This window comes from Eutrema salsugineum, unplaced genomic scaffold (genome assembly GCF_000478725.1).
Source record: "Eutrema salsugineum unplaced genomic scaffold, Eutsalg1_0 scaffold_5, whole genome shotgun sequence".
NCBI classification, from domain to species: domain Eukaryota; kingdom Viridiplantae; phylum Streptophyta; class Magnoliopsida; order Brassicales; family Brassicaceae; genus Eutrema; species Eutrema salsugineum.
The window spans coordinates 389,455-407,478 of NW_006256612.1; the positions used below are offsets into that span (position 1 = coordinate 389,455).

General features: G+C 34.5%; 2 protein-coding genes across 5 annotated transcripts; both read right to left on the minus strand.

Annotated features, from left to right (window-relative positions):
• Positions 1 to 1,211: 1,211 nt before the first annotated feature.
• On the minus strand, positions 1,212 to 5,723 carry LOC18991626 (glyoxysomal processing protease, glyoxysomal). Of its 2 annotated transcripts, none has more exons than XM_024152928.1 (14): positions 5,286 to 5,723; positions 5,122 to 5,168; positions 4,851 to 5,028; positions 4,720 to 4,767; positions 4,577 to 4,636; positions 4,267 to 4,395; positions 3,993 to 4,103; positions 3,763 to 3,866; positions 3,561 to 3,646; positions 3,374 to 3,468; positions 2,609 to 3,290; positions 2,214 to 2,406; positions 1,887 to 1,978; positions 1,212 to 1,782 (listed from the first exon to the last, which is right to left on the minus strand). In XM_024152928.1, the coding sequence occupies exons 1-14, from the start codon at positions 5,349 to 5,351 to the stop codon at positions 1,523 to 1,525; spliced, it is 2,151 nt and encodes a 716-aa protein (XP_024008696.1). In that variant the 5' UTR covers positions 5,352 to 5,723; the 3' UTR covers positions 1,212 to 1,522. The 2 variants fall into 2 exon arrangements, with proteins under 2 accessions (XP_024008696.1, XP_006396073.1); XM_006396011.2 differs by having other exon boundaries at positions 1,215 to 1,782; positions 2,609 to 3,287.
• A 390-nt stretch (positions 5,724 to 6,113) lies between these two features.
• LOC18991627 (putative 1-phosphatidylinositol-3-phosphate 5-kinase FAB1D) lies at positions 6,114 to 13,042 on the minus strand. Of its 3 annotated transcripts, none has more exons than XM_006396012.2 (13): positions 12,819 to 13,042; positions 12,157 to 12,360; positions 12,029 to 12,062; positions 11,305 to 11,922; positions 10,998 to 11,142; positions 10,577 to 10,918; positions 9,594 to 10,349; positions 9,138 to 9,472; positions 8,707 to 8,833; positions 8,425 to 8,580; positions 7,018 to 8,310; positions 6,660 to 6,929; positions 6,114 to 6,555 (listed from the first exon to the last, which is right to left on the minus strand). In XM_006396012.2, the coding sequence occupies exons 2-13, from the start codon at positions 12,200 to 12,202 to the stop codon at positions 6,298 to 6,300; spliced, it is 4,380 nt and encodes a 1,459-aa protein (XP_006396074.1). In that variant the 5' UTR covers positions 12,203 to 12,360; positions 12,819 to 13,042; the 3' UTR covers positions 6,114 to 6,297. The 3 variants fall into 3 exon arrangements, with proteins under 3 accessions (XP_006396074.1, XP_024007786.1, XP_024007787.1); XM_024152018.1 differs by having other exon boundaries at positions 12,157 to 12,364; XM_024152019.1 differs by lacking the exons at positions 12,029 to 12,062; positions 12,157 to 12,360; positions 12,819 to 13,042 and having other exon boundaries at positions 10,998 to 11,137; positions 11,305 to 11,690.
• Between the last annotated feature and the right edge of the window lie 4,982 nt (positions 13,043 to 18,024).

The following is an 18,024-nucleotide window of genomic DNA, read 5'->3' on the forward strand; positions in this document are numbered from 1 at the left end:
ATTATCTTTTATATTTATTATAAATATCTTGTCTTAGTATTAATATTTTGAAAAAATATATATTAAACATCATTTTATAGTATTGATTAATATCATCATATTAAAAACCTTATAAAAGTATTGATTCTGAATGGAGAATTAGTGGTGTGAATATGTGTAATATTAGAACGAAAAATAGTAAAATTATACAATAAGAAAAACAATGGTGTGTATAGTATTATAATTTAATATTACATAGTATTTGATATTTTAATTATATATTCGTACTATACAGAACAACGAAAATTATCATCAATACATAATCTAAAAAAATGAGGACAAGAACTTTTTCAAACAAGTATGATATTTGTACCTGTTAAAAAAATTGGAATGGGTAACCATCAAATTTTATAATTAACTAAATAATTAGAGTTTACGTATTCATTTGGAATTCATGTGTTAATAATTTTAGATATTTTTTCAAAGTTGGGAAGTCTTGGCAAGGGTTAGATTAAATTATAACTGAAAACACCCTGATTTTTGGTTAATAGTCTTCTATATATTTACCTCTATATATCTTAGATATTCATGGTATGACTATTATTCAATTTCTTAGATATTCATAATTTCTTATATATATATATATATATATTTCCTCTATTTTTTAAATATAATCTTATATAGTTTGGCTACATATTATGTTTAATACATTTTTAATTGATCCATACTATTTATATTCTATTATAATTTACATCAAAATTTTGAAGTGAAATTCCTAACATGCTCAATTTTGATCGAGATAAAAAATTATTCTGGTTTATCTCTAACTGAATCTCACTCGGGTAACATGTCCTACATCACAATATGCTCTATTTAGGTCATTCTATAGAGGCAATAATCGTGAATTCTAATACCATATCAAGTTTTATGAATTTCTAACTCAAACCAATTAACAATAGATAGAATAATATGTTTTCCATAAATGCTTAATTTTTTTTCTGTTTTTAATTTTTGTGGCTTGAATATGATTCAAAAAATTTTGAAAGAATAGTTTGTGCACTCCAACAATCAAACGAATAGTTAACTTTTGATTAATTTTCAAAAATTTAAAAACATGGGTTAGTTTCTAAATTATATAATTTTTTTGATTATTAAACTAAAAATATCATATCAGGCTCAGATACTTTATTTTGAACCTGACTCTGAAATACATGTTGTGTAACAACCGAACCATAGGAGAAAAATCAACTCATGTGTATGGGTTTGCACTTCAGTTCTTCGACAAAATTTTCTAATGCAATCCAAGAATCATCGAGCAGTTTACAAGCTAAGGAGACTGAGAGCCAATAAAGCTAGGAAAGGCCAACATAATTGCAGTATGAAGATTGATAAACAGTTGCGTATGGTAAGTGTTTAAATATGGTACAAGCAGAGGAATCCATAAACAAAAACAACACATTATAATTTCTCTACACAAGTTAAAGTTGGTACTCAAGCAAATGGAGATAATGAAGACAAAAACTCTGCAGAGAAAGCCATTTTATCATAACTTGCTAGGGATCACGTCACAGGAAAGTTTGGTCGGCTTTATAAACATGTCCTCAGTCTCTGCTATGAACTTGGCAAACTGAGATCCTTTCTTTTGTTTGTTGTTAACATCTTTGAGTAACTTAGGTAGATTGGGTAGAGACTGATCAGTCTTAGGGTTAGGTTTTGGTGACAGTGATGACATCAATGCCCATATCGATGAGAGTTCTTCATTTGGTTGATCAAGTGTTTGAAGGATTTCAATGTTTTGCATATCTGTTTTTAAGACGGAAACAATGTAAAGCAAAAACTTTTTTGACTCATCTACTCTTTGATTCTGCTCTCATATAATTAAAACAATCCAACAAGATTGGACAAACCTTCTGCAAACTTAAAGATTGGTGCCAAAACTGCACATGGGATATTGAAGTTGAGATGCGGTATTACCGTCCCTGCTCCGTGTCTTGCGTTGCTGCAGAGACAAAATAAATGACATTTATCTTTGAAAAAAGATGACATTAATTTAGAGACAAACACATAGCATCTATCATAACAATCATGCTGCAAGCAAGCAATGAACAATCAACTACAATTCCTGATAAAAGAAAAACTTCAGTGATGTATTAGCTCTGTTTGTTTCTACTGACCCATCTCATACTTGGATGTGAGAGACGTACAAATTATATTTGATAAAGATTTCCTATTACCTAGTAACAAGTCCAATCATATGGCCACTTGAATTGACAACAGCACCACCACTACCACCAGGATGCACGGCAGCTGTTGTTTCGATCATAGCGGGGAGCTCTATGGCTTTTTGCGAAGTAGATTGCGTGTATAATTTTATCTTTGCGTGAACTACTTTTGCTACAACTCCAGAACAAATAGAAGGAGAAAGCCCTAATAACAAAACAAACATGTTAGAAAATAAAACTAACTAACACGGCTTTTCTATCTTCCATTTCCGGACACTTGACACATGTAACGCACAAGAGAATGTAGATTCAGGGTGCGCAATGAAATTAATGCAAGGTTGTGCAAGCACAAAAAATTGATCACAAATTAGATTCAACAAACTAATTTTGGATTGATGACATTTTACCACATCTTGGTCCGAAGAGTCCATGTCCAACAACATGTGCTGATGTACCCAACGCAGGAGAAGAAAAGTTGGCACGAATAGGTTGGAGCTTTCCAGGGACATGTTCTAGCTGCAGTAAGGCAACATCCAATTGTTCCTTGCAAATATAGACCACTTTAGCAGGACACCAAGTCCACGAATCTTGGTGATACAGTCGTACACGTATGTCCCTATTCCCAAACTGAACGAATTTGTGTTTGTATTTCTTGACGTTTTTTCCGATAAACGGATAAAGTTTTGCTGGAGTTTTCCGTGGCAATGTTTGACTCTCATGTTCCCAAAATCTACTTCTTGTGGAAGAAAACTCCTTGGACACTAAGACATAGGGTTTTTGATCTTTGTCGTTGTCTTCACCATATACACCACCTTTTCCAAACCTCCACGGCTCAAGCAGGTGCGCATTTGTTAGTATGAGACCATGTTCGTTAAGAATAACACCGGATGCCCAGACACCATCGTTGACAGTAATAAGGCAAATTGATTTCGCCGCTTTCTCAACAGCCACTTGTGCAGGCATACTAGCATTTGGTTTAATACTTAAGACTTCACTCCCCCAATGACTTGCTTTCCTTTCATCAGATGGTTCCTCAAGCAGCAAGTGGTTGCAAGCATTTGTGATTGCTCCCCATGGAACCACCAGCTGCTAATGAAGGACACAATTTTGCATGAAACATTACGATAAAACTTCAATGGCCATAAATGAAATGAAGCATGCGTTAGACAAACCTGAATTTCAACGCCACTATTCTTTTGCCTAATTGGTCTAATCAAAACACCAATTAAGTGCCCATTCTTATCAAACACCGGAGCCCCTTCCATTCCTGAAAGAAAATGAACAAAAAGGGACAATTTTGAGCTACTTCAGATGAAACAAATAAAAAATATATAAGAACCACTGAGAATTTGTACACACCAGGGAGACATCGAACATCAGCTATCATCAGTGACTTCTTTAGTGATCTAGAAGGATAGCAGTTCGCAATGGAGCCAGTTGATACACTATTTTAAACCAGTTTAGATTCCCAGAGTTAAATGCTGACACTATTGAGAGAATGGAAATCATGATGATCTATAATCGATTAAAATGCAGCAACGCTAGTCTAGCCATTATTCACCTATTAAAAAAGTGTACGGGTGAAAGGATTCCAAAAGGAGAGCCAAGTGTTATAAGTGTATCACCCTTGCTAATTGAGGTAGCGAGATTTATGTTTGGCTGGCCCTGATTCATATTGCATCACAAAGCATAGTATATAATGGTCAGACATGAAGGGAAAGATACGGTAACAATAAGATGAATTATAAGTCAAAAAGAAAGACATGGGGAGGAAAATAGAGAAATAGTTACCAATAAACTTAAAGAGACTCCTAGAAGAGCCATTCGAGTGGCAGACTTGGCCATAAACTTAGCATCATGTGACTCATCAAGTTGCATCAAGGGCTTGCTGTGATGTTCAATCTGGAAAAAATATATAGAAAATTGAATCTCAGAAGTAGACAGAAAATTTCCATGTCGAAGAAGGAAATAAAAACATGCATCATCTATTTTGTTTACTCGAGCAATTACAGCCAGAAATTCGAATGATCACAATGCACATTGATTGGTTTGCATTTTAACTTACATTGCTTGAAGGTTGAGAACCATTACCAGCAGAGACCAACGACCAACCAACATCCCATCCAGAATCTTTTGAACCCAAAGAAGTTTCAATAAGAGATTGGAGTATAGCAGAAGATACAGGGACATCAACCTTGTAACATAATACTTAAATCAAATCAGCACAAAAAAAGAAGTGTTCATGCCGTACAAAAGGGGATACAGCATTCCCAGATAATCTCAAAAGCTATTGCATGGCTTCATTAATCATTATTCACAAGGAGGTTTCGAGAGTCACTTCTTATAACAAGAAAGAAGAGAAATTTCACCCATACCAGCGAAAGAAGTTGTGCAGGAACCCAAAAAGGATCTTCTTTGGCCGAGTTTAACTGATCCTGAAAAGAATAAAATCATACCTTAAAAACTCCACACAACTTACCATTCAACATAAAACTATTCTTCAATACTATCCACATACCTCCACCAGAATCTCAATTCGAGCACCAGTGATCAATTTCACCGGATCCTTTACAAAAGAAAAGACACCAAAATTGAAGTTCAAACACATCAAGCAAAACTATGTATCATTGATAGCGAATTCAAGTCAACCTGAGAGATACTAGCTCTATGCCCCAACGTTAAGAATGGTTCTACAAGAGATGCAACAGTCAAAACCAGCGACATGTCCTGACCAGCTTCAGACATAAGCTTACTAGCTGCAACCTCGCCATTTAACATATTTTTTGGAAACAACATCCCAGAAGCTGAAAGTGTTGTATTGCCAGAACTTCAAGAACATACAAAATCTTTTAGCCACATTGATTTTTCAAAAATAGAAACAAAAATTCAAAGTTAGAATATCTTCAATCCTTATGCTCACTCGTATTGATGAAAAGCATGTTTCCTCATCTTCAATCCTTTTGGATCCTAAATTAAAACACATAATCAATCATCAACACATGTATGGTTTTAGATTTGTGTACTTAGATTTAACATGAGACATCATTTGAATATACAAATTGGGTGAGAGGGATAAGTGCTTACAGGGCCTTGGACTTTGACCAAGACGGTAAATTTCCTAGAAAAACTGACAACTTCGGATAAATCCATGATCGAAAGAGAATGGTTTTTCAATCGGAAGAAGGTAAAGATCAGATTCCGTGGCAATGTACAGCGAACTCACCAAAATTGGTTTTGAGTTTGGATTTTGGCTACAGTTTGGACCACCGAAATTGGTTTTGAGTTTGGATTTTGGCTACAGTTTGGACCATCAAACACCAATTTCAATTAATCGGCCAACAGGCACGTATTGGAGGCAAACTGCCGCAATTTTGAGGCTAGACGGTGGTCAGCTTAGGCGTACAACCAATTTTCTCCCAAAAATCGGTGACTTATTTAAAAATGGAGGCTTTATTAATATTACTCGGGCCCAATATCAGGCCCAACTTGAGTCGACGGTGCACAGAACTTGCTACTGACCCACAAAATGGGTGGAAAATTTGAACATGTGTAGAGGATGAAGACTCCTATTTATAGTGCAGCTTCCCCTTCTCAATTATCCAAGCTTGTCGATGTGGGACAACTCAAAAGACCTACTTTCAAAAAAAATGTCAAAATTTACTTTTGGTGTAGTATCAAGCGGTCGAAACTTTGAGTGGCTATAGTTCGAAAAGCCAATGCTTTGACCAAAAAATGTAACAACAATCATTTTTTTTTCCTTTCTTATACAAAAACGATACTTATACATGTAGCAACAGACACTTCTTTTTTTAGTACAGACTTAAAACTTGCTTGAATCTGCCATTCAATGAAACGTATATAAGAAAACAAAAGACAGAGATACAACCCCAACACTAAATCCACCCCAGAAACTTTGCTAAAAAACTGCACAATGACAGGGTGAATAAAAGCTTTGAGCTGTCTCTATATACATTACATGTGAATTATATATAATCAAATGAAAGAATCATATGAGAGAATTAAACTGGATATGGTATAATCAAATATAGCTTCTGTAATTCAAGCTAAAAAGCTTTTGCTTTTTTGTCCTCAAGAATCAGTCTCCTTGGTTGCACCATTGGTCAGGGACACACAAGAAATGTGTCTTCATGAACTTCCTGAACCTCGTCTTGTAATCAATCGGGCTAATCACTGTCGGCTGCACATTCTTTGGAACCACCAAAGACGATTTCACCCAAGTCTCTAACTGCTTGTCCCATGTGTATTGCCTCAAGTAGTCAATGATCCCACACACTAGCTCATGACTTTCATCGTCTACTCCAACCAGCAACGAATAGTCCATCACGTTTATACTCTGCGTTTACAATAAGTGGATTGTGTAAGACAATATAAACTGAACATATATGTGGCATGAGATACACAGAGAACGAGAGAGAGAGAGAAAATGAGAAAACTCACGGTGAGAAAACTGGTGTCGTTATAAACCGCTCTTTGGAGATTTTGTTTTGATGTTTTGCTAACGTAAAGCGGGGATTTGTTCATGTCGTTGACGAAGTTCTGATCCAAGAGAACATCTTCTGCGCCATTAGCAGAAGTGGCGGTGAACCGAGCGTGTAGAGCACCTTTGAGATCATACTGGCGAGTAATTTTACTGCCAAAGCTGAGATTCTCCATGACCATCAAGTCATGCCGTATCTCTTTCCCGCTCTTTGGTTGCCTTACAGTTACCTGAAAACAGCGATCAAAGATTCTTCAAACTAAGGCAAAATTGCTAATGGTTGAATGGTCAAAAAGATGATTCTAAAGACATTATTACCTGATGGATCCCAAGAACTTTGGCAAGACAAGTCTGGTTGCCTAGATCGTATGAGTCCCTCATGTATTTGAAATACTCTGGAGCAAACTTCACAAATGATTCGTATTCTGTTTTCTTGATCTCTTTTACGATGAACCTATCATCCAGAGTCTTAGCGAACACGGATTTGCTCTTCCCACCTTTAGCATCCCACGGCTTACAGCGGCTAAGTGAAGCTATGTAATCAAGCTCTGAGGAGCAGCAACGCTTTCTTAGGTCACGGAAATCATCTGCATATAGGCACACAATCGAGTATTTGGGTTTCCCAACTGATTTGAGTGACCCAAAAGTAACGAGGACCTCTGGAGGAGGAAGTGTTTCCAACCGATTTGTAGTCTCACTCGAGAAACGGGATACCTCACGGTCAAAAGTTTGCTTATGTTCTTGATCTTTATCCAAGAAACCTTCAAGAGATCCATGTATGCACCTTGAAAGAGGCGATCTGTTCTCAGCATTGTTCAGATGGGCAAGTGCGCAAGCAATTAGGCTCGAGAGCTCGTCTTCATAGTCTGACACGATAAATTCATCATCTCTCAAAGAGATGCGTAGACGAGAGCCTTCCTCAGTGATTATCTGGTTCACCGTCTGAAGGTTTTCTTGGGTAAAATTATTAACATACTCGTATTTCAACAAGTATTCCTTCTCAATGTCGACAATGGGCTTCGAGCGTACCTCTTCATATGGTAGCCAAAACCATTCATCCCAACCTAAGATGTGTGATCCATTAGAGGCAGCAACCTCACCATCCAGTGAATCTCCAGTAACGGGAATTGATTTGTCCGCTTCTTGTTCATTGGTTGAATGGATATTAACAGCCAAATGAGTGTCAAAATGATCGTTGATGGGAGAGGTTGTGTCGGGTCTCGAGCTGGACAGAGTTTGCGATTCATTGTCTTCAGGCACATCAGATTCTTCCGTCTGATCATTGTCCCCAACAAGCACATCAAAGATTGGTATTTCTTTGCTTTTAACATATGGACCGTCCATGCCTCCATTGCTAACAGAATCAGAAACTTTGTCATTATTTTCATATCTGGTCATTCCAGCCTCGGAGATGATTTTCACACCTTCTTCATTTCCCTTCTTGTCACCACTTGAAGGTAGCAAACGATCAGACAAAACCAGCGACTGCAACCGGTAGTTCCAGATGAGAGCTTGAAGCAAAAGTTCCCACCTCATGCGGTTTAAGCGGAGCAGTTTGTGCGAAACATCATCTATGGTTTTAGACTTGTCAAAAGATATCTTGATGCTTTCCTATTTTTAGGCAATAGCATGTCCAAAAAGGATATTATTACATATTAATATGCTTGGCTCATGAACTTTTCACAAGAATATTTGTAAACCAGAAGCAGTTGTTGCAAAGCTAACCTCAAATCCGCAACGCTCGTGCTTCAGCAACTCCTCGATGTTAGAAAGCAATTTGAGTGCACACTGATAGCTGAGATCTGAATTTTTGAACTGTGATTTTAGTCTCTTCAGAAAACTAGCAGCGTCCTCGAACAAGGAGATCCCTTTAGTGAATACCTGAACAAGAATAGAATCAATCAGCACAAATCATCTTGAGTCTTCTTTTCACAATTTTAGGCCAGCTCTCTTACCAAGCAATACATAACATGTTGAAATACAGTTTTACTCAGAAAAGAAACTTACTTTTTGGAATTCTTTCTCCAGCCAACCCACTTTTATCAAAATGCTAGCCTCCAGCTTCATGGGTGGCAGAGCTATTGTGTAAGGCTTGACTTGGGAGTAACTAAGCATAGCAACCATGGAGCCTAATCTGCAGTTATTTACAAGTTTCAAAATATATTATTAGATGCATAATCTGTGTTACATAGTTCCACTATCATTCATTACTTTTACGTTGCACCACTATAACCAAGAAAGAGCCTTCCATTTCCAGAGAATTAAGCCTTAAACTAATAACGTTTGGTATAAACTAACCTTAGTCCCAGGCTATTCTCCTGTGATAACTGGATGTCACTATTTCGAAAGTCCAGATTATAGAGTAACTTAAGTCGTACTGAACTACTTGCTTAGAATATGTGAAACTACAGGCAGAGCAAGATAGAGCAAAAACATACCCAAAGAAGTGCAGGAAGTCCCTGTCGAAAGAGTGCCCACAGCTACACAATCTATTCAGAAAAGTTTGCTGAGTAAAGCTGAGCTCCAAAAACTTTCCAAATGACAAGCTACGAGCAGCAGTCGATATCAGCACTCGTTTTGTGGATTTCCGGGTCCCATTCTTTGTTTTACACTTTCCGCAACGACTCCACATCCAGATTTTTCCTTTTGCCTCACCAGACAAACATTTTGCTACAGGAATTCGCTTGATTTGTATTGTTAGTTGCTTGTTGTGATGGGCGTAATAGTAAAGATGTGCTTCCGGAAATTCCTCGCACGTTTGGCATCGGCTTCTCTGCATCATGAATCACGAAAATAATGTTGTAGCGCCATTCAACTTTCAGCTTATTAACATAACAAACACACATTAACCAGCATTTTATAAAAAGAAAATGACAAGGGAACTAGTGTCAAACCTGATTAAACATATCTCGCAGGAATCTTTCCAAGGGAACATCGAAGTGCTTGTAAAACTTTATGTGCGAAAAGTGACTTTGGTCACACATTATTCCCCTTCGGGCATTCCTCTTCGACACTAAAACCAATATACTCTGAGACTCCAAGGTGGTCTCAATATCAGTCTCCGTTTGTGACCTGTCTCCATCATCTGAATTCGTGGTCACCGGAAGCCCTGGGTCAATAAACAAAGGTTGTTTATTTTCATCCTTTTCTGCAGCATCTTCCCCAGATTCCCTTATCGAATCAAGATAGCTGATGTTCGATATATCTGTATCCACAGAAATTGGAACTGATTCCGGAATAGGAACAAATCCTAAATATTTACTTATTTTGGCAGATAAAGATGAGAACCCAGTAAAGATAACTGGATTATATGGCTCGTGAGAGAAGACATGATCTCCATCTGATTCCAAGGTTTCTGCTTTCTCACCATCTGTTTCCCCGTCTATCTGAATAGATTGTTCATCGAATTCACTAGATAAAGGAATATCAACTGCTTCAAAAGCAGATCCGCGAGGAGAAGGAGATAGTGGAAATTTTTCTGTTTCAGCAACACATGATGTCGCTTCCTTTGTAAAGATGGTTGAGTACATTGTTTGCCGATCAGCGAGGAAAGAAGCCTCCAGGATTAGACGATAAGCCAGGATAAAAGAATATTGCACTACTTCTTTGACTTTTTTCAACCTCTCGCTGTGGCTTCCTTTAAGTAAAATCTGCCACATATCACAATTCACAATGCTAAAATCAGATAATCAGCGGTAAACTGCAGGAAAGTCTATATTCAATGTCACGAATTTAAATTTTGAAAGATTTCATCAGTTGACTGGGGATAAGAATTTCATACCGTGGAAATTATCCACGATCATGTGATTTAATGATTTTATTTTTACTAAAGTAGTATTCATTACTGATCATACTCCACAATCAATAAAGAACTCACCGTGCAGCCAAGGCGGGTAGGACAACCCTCTAAGAACATCAGTGTTTTAGTTGGCTTCTTCTCGGCTTCACTCACTGCATTATGCTCCTCGACAATTTTCTCAATGCGAAAAGAATCACAATGCTTTAACTTCTGACTAGGCAGAGAGTCAAATGAGAAAATTGGTGAACCAATGCAGCGAGAAATTCTCTGTAGCCGGTGGAGCTTCATGTCAAACACCAGAGTGACCCCTTTGTCAAGAATAGACAATTGGATATCACGTGAAACGGACTTTTCCACCAGCATAACGTCAGGCTTGGAAGCTTCTATGATAGCAACAACAGGGGCCACATACTCCTCGTCCTGTTGGCAATTAAAAATCAGAAAATTACCATATGAAAGCTTTCAAAATGGTGATTGCCAAATTATGTTACTCCCCCACCTTGCCCATTGATTTTAACGAAGAAAAACCACTTAATGGTTGGCCCAGTACTCCTTCGACTAACATTATTCTAGGACGCTCATACTTGGTTGCCATGTGTTTAAGAGCAGCATGTTTTTTGAAAACCAGGCCTTTGAAAACTTCACTGCAGAAATGAACAATCATTAAGAGAATACAGTAGATGGAAACTGAATAAAAGATCATGTGTAGTTTTTTATGAAATAAAACAGTAATATGCGGATTTTTCTAACTCTTCTTACGGATCCGAGAACCTCAAACAATGCAAAGTCTAAGTAGTTTGTAATACCTTTCATTACAAGAACCAGTTGCTATGCATTTCACTTTGATGTACTCAGTCGGGTCAACTTGTTTGCCAGTCATAGCTGGCTTCAGTAGTGAAGCAGCCTCCCAGCATAACCTAGTTATTATCTCGATCCAATTTTCACCTTCTTCCATAGAAAACCCAGCAGGCTTAATTAGTTGACTCACAATGAACTTAAACTTCAAATCTGCATCATCAAGCATAGCTCTTCGAATCTCTTCATATGACTTTCTCTTTTCACTACTTTCCCCTAAAGAACTCGATTTGTTCCACTTAGAGCCATCACAGCATTCATCGTCATCATCATCTTCCACATCGGCAACACTTCCTTCTACTTCATCTTCAGAGTTTTCCGGTTCAGGGGGTTCCCACATTGGAGCATCCATTTCAGCACTGTCATCTTCACGATCAGATAAGAATTGTACGTCCTCAACACCGTTTTCTTTCGATTTCTCGCCCAAGATTTCTATATCCCTTTGAATGTCACTCGGCATGCTCTTGGACTTGCGCTCTAAGTTATATTGCCAATCTACCTTCTTCTCCTTTTGCGTGGAGTCCACCTCATCTTGACTACCATGACTTGAACATTCATCTTCATTACCCCTGGCAGAGAGACAGAGAGCGAAACGCATATCAAGAATTTTGATTTAATATACTGTTTTCATAACCATTATCAAATCCAAAACTCAAGGTCATATCAGCTTTATACCTTTCATAAGAGTTTCCATCAACTGAACACTCCCCTGCCAAAAAGATTATATAAAGATATGATTTAGATAACCATTAAATCGCATGATATTATTACAGAGCAAGAAATCAAATATAGCCAACAAATACCTGAGAGAGAGCGCTCACTTCCAGACAAGGAATTAGTAGTCGTCATCAATGGAGTCTCTAAAACCAAGTCTTTGCTTCCTCGATGTGAAATCTTACAAAGATGAAGTCACACGCTCACACCCACACACTCCAATCTCAGAGTATATTTGATGTCTTTTCTATCATTCTCCGTTTTTACCAACAGCACGAGAAAGTAGTCACCACCTACCTGAGTCAAAGAAGAAGCGTAAATTAACATCTACGCCATATAAATATTTAATGAAAAATCCAGAAATGGAAAAACAAAGATATCGACCGATGGAGATATGATTTTCGAGCATGTCAAAATTAAAGGACGGAGAAAATTTGCGAAGATCTAGGGATTTAGGATTAAAAGAAAAAAAATCCATCCAGATTTTGGATTTTTGTCAACAGCTGTACAGGGAAGTAATGGAGAAGATGAGAGAAAATCAATTTCCGCGATCCACGACCCGAATCGGAGGGAAAATTTTGAAGTGGAACAAGGAATCAACAGTGAAAATGATTTCAAAAATTGCAGTTTAATCTTCACAATCACCGGAAAACAACGGAGATCATCCGTTAAAGTAAGATTTTCGAGTCAAATCTCAAGAGAAACAAAGAAGGCGAAGAAAAAGCAGAAAATCCAGAAAAGAATAACTCACCGCGAAAGCAAAAGTGATTTTCCAGAGAGGTTTGGGTCTGTTATGAGCTTGAATAAACCCCAAAGAAATTGCAGATTCGTTTGTTGCCTTTGAGTGTAAAACGAAGCGAGAGAGAAGAGAGAGAGAAGAGAGAGAGAGAGAGAGAGAGAGAGAGAGAGAGAGAGAGAAGGAGATTGATTTGTTCTTCACACCAAAAAATGAAACGAGTCCACGAAGAGTTTTGTCGACGGTGGAGAGAAAGAATGGAGACGAAGTTTGAAGAAAGGGAAGGAGAATATTTCAATTTATTTAAACCAGTGGGCTCCACTTCTTTATCTACCGTCTCTTAAAAAATAGTCGATTGTTTGTATTTTCTTTTTAAAGAATAAATTTCATTTTCATTTTGACATTTTATTTTGTTTGATTTTGTTCTCTATTTTTTTTTATTCTGGTCTCGACAGTTAAAATCTTGCTTCCATATGTGAAAAGACATGACAATTATACTAGGTGATTTATCTGCTCCAAGTGAGGACGATATTATTATTTAAATTAATATAATCTTAACTATGTAATACTTTATGTTTTTTATTAATAGACTTTTCAGAATTTTCACACATATTAAAAAAAATAATTCATTTTAACTGAACTAATGCTCTAAAAGTCTTATAATATTTACTGTTAATTGAAAGAATGATTTTTAAAAAAAAAAAAATCTACTTTGTATTTGAAATATTTTAACTTTAATATATGTTTTAGAGGTGTTTCTAAGTTAAAAATACAAAAATTCAAACCTTATAATTTTAAGTGAAACTGCTTTAATTAAAAATTATAACAAATTCTCTAATTTTATTTAAAATCATTAAAACTTAAATCACTTATTTTTTTATTGGTTCCATAAATCTGTACTCTTAGAGACTTATCAATTTTCTTAAAAAACTTATTGTGTGAAAATATCTATTTTAAGATATAGGATATGATTTAGAAAATATAATTGAGTTTTAAAATATTTTATAATGAATTTCTAAGAAATGTAAGTATATACGAGTATTTGAAATTACAAAAATAATTATCACATATTATATATATAAGAAAATTAAAATATACATGGCTATTTAATTTTATTTATTACAAATATTTTATTATTGGTTTCATAATTTTTTATTTGGCCATTAATATTTAGTAATTAACAGTATATTGTCTTTTTATATTTTTCACGAAAAAAACTGCAAAACAGAAAAAGAATGTACAGAAGATAGTATTGTTTTTCTTTTTATGTAATACATAAAATTTAGGAAAGTAATAATTAGTTTGCGTAGAAAAAATAAAGACTAAACGACAAAATAATTTTTAAAAATGATGAAAAACGTTTTCTGAAAACAAAATACTAGTCAAAATCTGGTCAGAAGCTCACGCAAAAAAGATGATTTAGTCGGATTAACATGAAAAGTTAGTATGTACAATGCATATGCTGGTGTGTGATACGTTATCTTTTCGAATGACATGCTTTTTTAGTGTGATTTTTATAAATGAATATTTCATTTTTTATTTTTTACAATAGAATACTATGATATATTGGTCTATTGTGTTTTTAGTTCGATTTCTAGTAAAAGTGATATTTTACGCCATGTTATTTAAGACCATGTCTATTGAAGACCCTAAAGCTTTTGGATATGGATTGTTTAATTATTTATTGGGTTAAAAAAAAAAGGAAGCTCAAATTGTTTATGGTCGACCCTTCTACAAGGGATTTTAGGGTCGATCCACAGAAGGATCTTAGGCGACGTGTCAAAAAATTATTGGATGGAGCAAAAAAATCTTTCTCACTTGTGTGAAGTCAAAAATTCAGCCGATACTATCTCTAAAATAATCTTTCTCACTCGTGTGGACTAAGAGTTTCTTAGTTTTTTTAGATCAACAAAAATTATTATAATAATCTTAAAATCCCAAAATAAATCTCTCTAATGTACATGCTCTAATATTAGTAAATTAAAGGCTTATTGTGTGCCATGGAAGACGATTGAAGCCTACGCCTGAAACCTAGCTTCCTAGTTAACCAAAAAAGAAGAAAAACATGTAACAGTAAATCCAAAACTCATCTTTCAAATTACACTTTACAAAAGTCATCATTTTCATAATTATCTCTATATTTAATATGGTTCTTGTAATAGCTCATTCTTTTAAGCTGTAACATGATATACAGAAACAACGTGTTACATTAAAACATAACTAGTATTTAAAACTTTCATAAGTATTATGTTAAATACTTTCATAAGTATTCATAACTTGCATAGTTAGGTTTTGTGATGATTTTGTAAGCCTTTGCGACGATTCTATACTCTAATTTCTTGCAAAATTCACACCAAATGTCCCATATATTTCAGTTGATATGAATATGAATGGAGTCTTGATTGATGATCATAAAAGCGTATTTGGACATCAAGATGGCCATAATTTAATGTTTATCAGGTTTCATCCATAAATATAAAAACAATTATATGTAACATGAACTTTGTCATACAAATGTTTCTTACTAACATATAGGTTAAGCGTTAGCTTACAAACCCTAAACTATACAACTGAAAAAAAAGAGTTCCTAACTAAAAATAATCAGAAAGATTAACTATACAGTGTATACAATAGTTTCATCAAATAGAATAAAAACAAAATTCCTTAAACTTTCATAGTATATCATATTGCGACAATTTTGCAACTCATATACCATAGTCTTCCAATTTAAATTTTGCAACAACTCTGCAAGGAATTATTGCAAAGTTTAAAATTTTCAAGATTTTGTTAAATGATTCAATTCTTAAAGTCGTCACAGAATTTTTCTGTATGTTTTATAAATGGAAAATAAAATATTAATGGGGAAATTTTGTGATGATTTTAGTCTCAAATTTCTTATAAAAAATGGGAATTTTCTTTACATCGAATCACATCTTTGGATACTCTATTTTCTAGATTTTGAGGATCAAATGTAGAAGGATCAAACTCTTTGCACATTTTTGTAAGCAACCCTTTTTATAAATAAAGAAAAACCCATGATAAGCCTGAAGTTGGCTAATTCAGGATCTTCATTGGCTCCACTTTAGTCATAGTTCATCTTGCATTGGAATCACCCATCGATAACATATTGTGATTATATTGATCTCCAATCATATCCTTTATATAATCTTTCTATGCAAATAACAATGTCTTGATCTCAAATCGCTGTAAACATTCTGATTTTATTAGCTTTCCTTTCCTTAAAATCAGATACAACGTATTTTTCATGGGCAATGATATGCGTTGTACGATATCTTCTAAAATAAAAATAATATCGATTGTAAATCAAAACGAGAATCCTATATCCAAAAAGCCATCACTGATAATTCGTCTAGCTAGTCAATTTAATTTTTTAAATTCTAAAACTTTACATGTTTTTATCTTGGGAAAGGTAATATTATTATATAGTTTTTGATATTGAACTATAGTTTTTTATCTTATATATTTTACGATTAAACACAACATAAATTTTGTATCTTCAAATTTTATTCTATTGAGCAATCATTCATTCATAGCAATCCAATAAAATAACGCCAATCACTCTTTAGTTCTGTGTCAACAATAAAATCAATCATTCATCAAGTGATTTGTCATTTGTGCAAATACCGGTTTGAAGGAAAACGACCATGATCCTCTGCGGAAGGAATGTTCTTAGCTGGTCCTCTGAAATCTCGCCACGTAGCTTATCTCGGATGGTTTCTGGGATTTTAAGCGGGAGAAGAAGAACACGACACCCTATCAATTTAACACGTGGTAGGCTGATGCATGAACATCTTCTTCTTCTTTTTTTTTTCTCATAACAACTGAATATCATTACGATGTTAAAGAATTCAAAATCATTATTTCATAATGACTAAATAATTAAAAAGCACATACACAAATCAAGAATACTGATTAAATTCTATTAAAAAAATATAGAATATAAACCCTAGATTCAGAATTCAATATCAAATAACAAAAATGAAGATTAATACAGAAAAAAAAATAATAAATAACTCATGAAAAAACAACAAAAACAACGATATATTTATGATACTTGCTGTAAAATTCTTCCATTTGAATGAAAGTCACAAATTTTTTCTTTTTTGAAGTTATCCGTTGTCTTGCAAAGAGAAGGCTTGTATTTGTATTGTATTATTTAACCAAAAAAAAAAGAGAGAAGGCTTGTGTTTATTAAAGATATCTGGTAGTATATAAGATAGAACGAATATCGATTGAGTCAGATCACTATAAAGCATGTGAGTGTTAATTCACTTACTTAGGGGGTGTTACGGGGTGTTATTGGAGAGTTGATTTATAAAGATTTTTAGAATTTAAGATTCTATAGTTATTGGTTTGTAGATTTTACATTCTTAATAGATTACTCTGATATTCATTTAGAGATTATAAAAATCAGTTGTTATTGATATGATGATTTTTATAATCTAATCAAAATCCATTGTTATTCAAAAAGTCTGCATTTTAATGATTCTATGATTCTGTTATAATCTAGTGTTATTGGCATAATGATTTTTTATAATTTAATTCATAAATTATGATTCTCAAAATACTACCTATATCTTTTAGATTCTCAAAATCTGTCATATTAAAAAATTCTTAATAGATTGTTTAAATCCATAAAACTCTCTTTAAATTTTATAAATCCAACAAAACTTTTAAAAATTTGACAAATCTCATAATTTTTAAAATCAACTAAAATCTTCATAAATCTAACTCCCAATACCCCTTTACTTTGTTTTAATTACTAGTTAGCCGATAAATTTATGATGAAGTATGTAAAGGCGGGAAGCAAAAGCACGCAGAATAGTCATACTTATTTATCCATTGTTCATAGTCTTTCTCGTACATTTTTTCTTTTTGAGATATATATATATATATATATATATAAATAAGATATTAAATTAATATTTTCTCTTCATTTCACGTGTAAATACAAAGAAACTAGTTTTAAGTTTGAAACTCTCACGTGAGTAAATTTGATTTAGATATTTATAGTAATATTAAAAAGTCTAGTCTTCTCAATGATACCTCGAATCCTCTTGAGAATAAGAGAATTTACTTGACTTAGATCATGATCGGGGAGCGGGTTAAACGTTATATACGCCTTGATCGTTTAATCACACAAACTTCTAATCCCACTTAGCCTAGATAATAAGCAGGTATCGGCAAACTCCAATACTTG

Excerpts from the sequence above, each read along its gene's own strand:
- LOC18991626 (XM_024152928.1), bottom strand. The coding sequence starts at position 5,351 with ATGGATTTATCCGAAGTTGTCAGTTTTTCTAGGAAATTTACCGTCTTG. Across the intron at positions 4,768-4,850 it reads ATAGAGCTAGTATCTCTCAG|GATCCGGTGAAATTGATCAC; the intron begins GTTGACTTGAAT and ends TCTTTTGTAAAG. Across the intron at positions 3,867-3,992 it reads GAGTCTCTTTAAGTTTATTG|GGCCAGCCAAACATAAATCT; the intron begins GTAACTATTTCT and ends AATATGAATCAG.
- LOC18991627 (XM_006396012.2), bottom strand. The coding sequence starts at position 12,202 with ATGACGACTACTAATTCCTTGTCTGGAAGTGAGCGCTCTCTCTCAG. Across the intron at positions 11,143-11,304 it reads ACTGGTTCTTGTAATGAAAG|TGAAGTTTTCAAAGGCCTGG; the intron begins GTATTACAAACT and ends TCATTTCTGCAG. Across the intron at positions 6,930-7,017 it reads AAGTTCTTGGGATCCATCAG|GTAACTGTAAGGCAACCAAA; the intron begins GTAATAATGTCT and ends CGCTGTTTTCAG.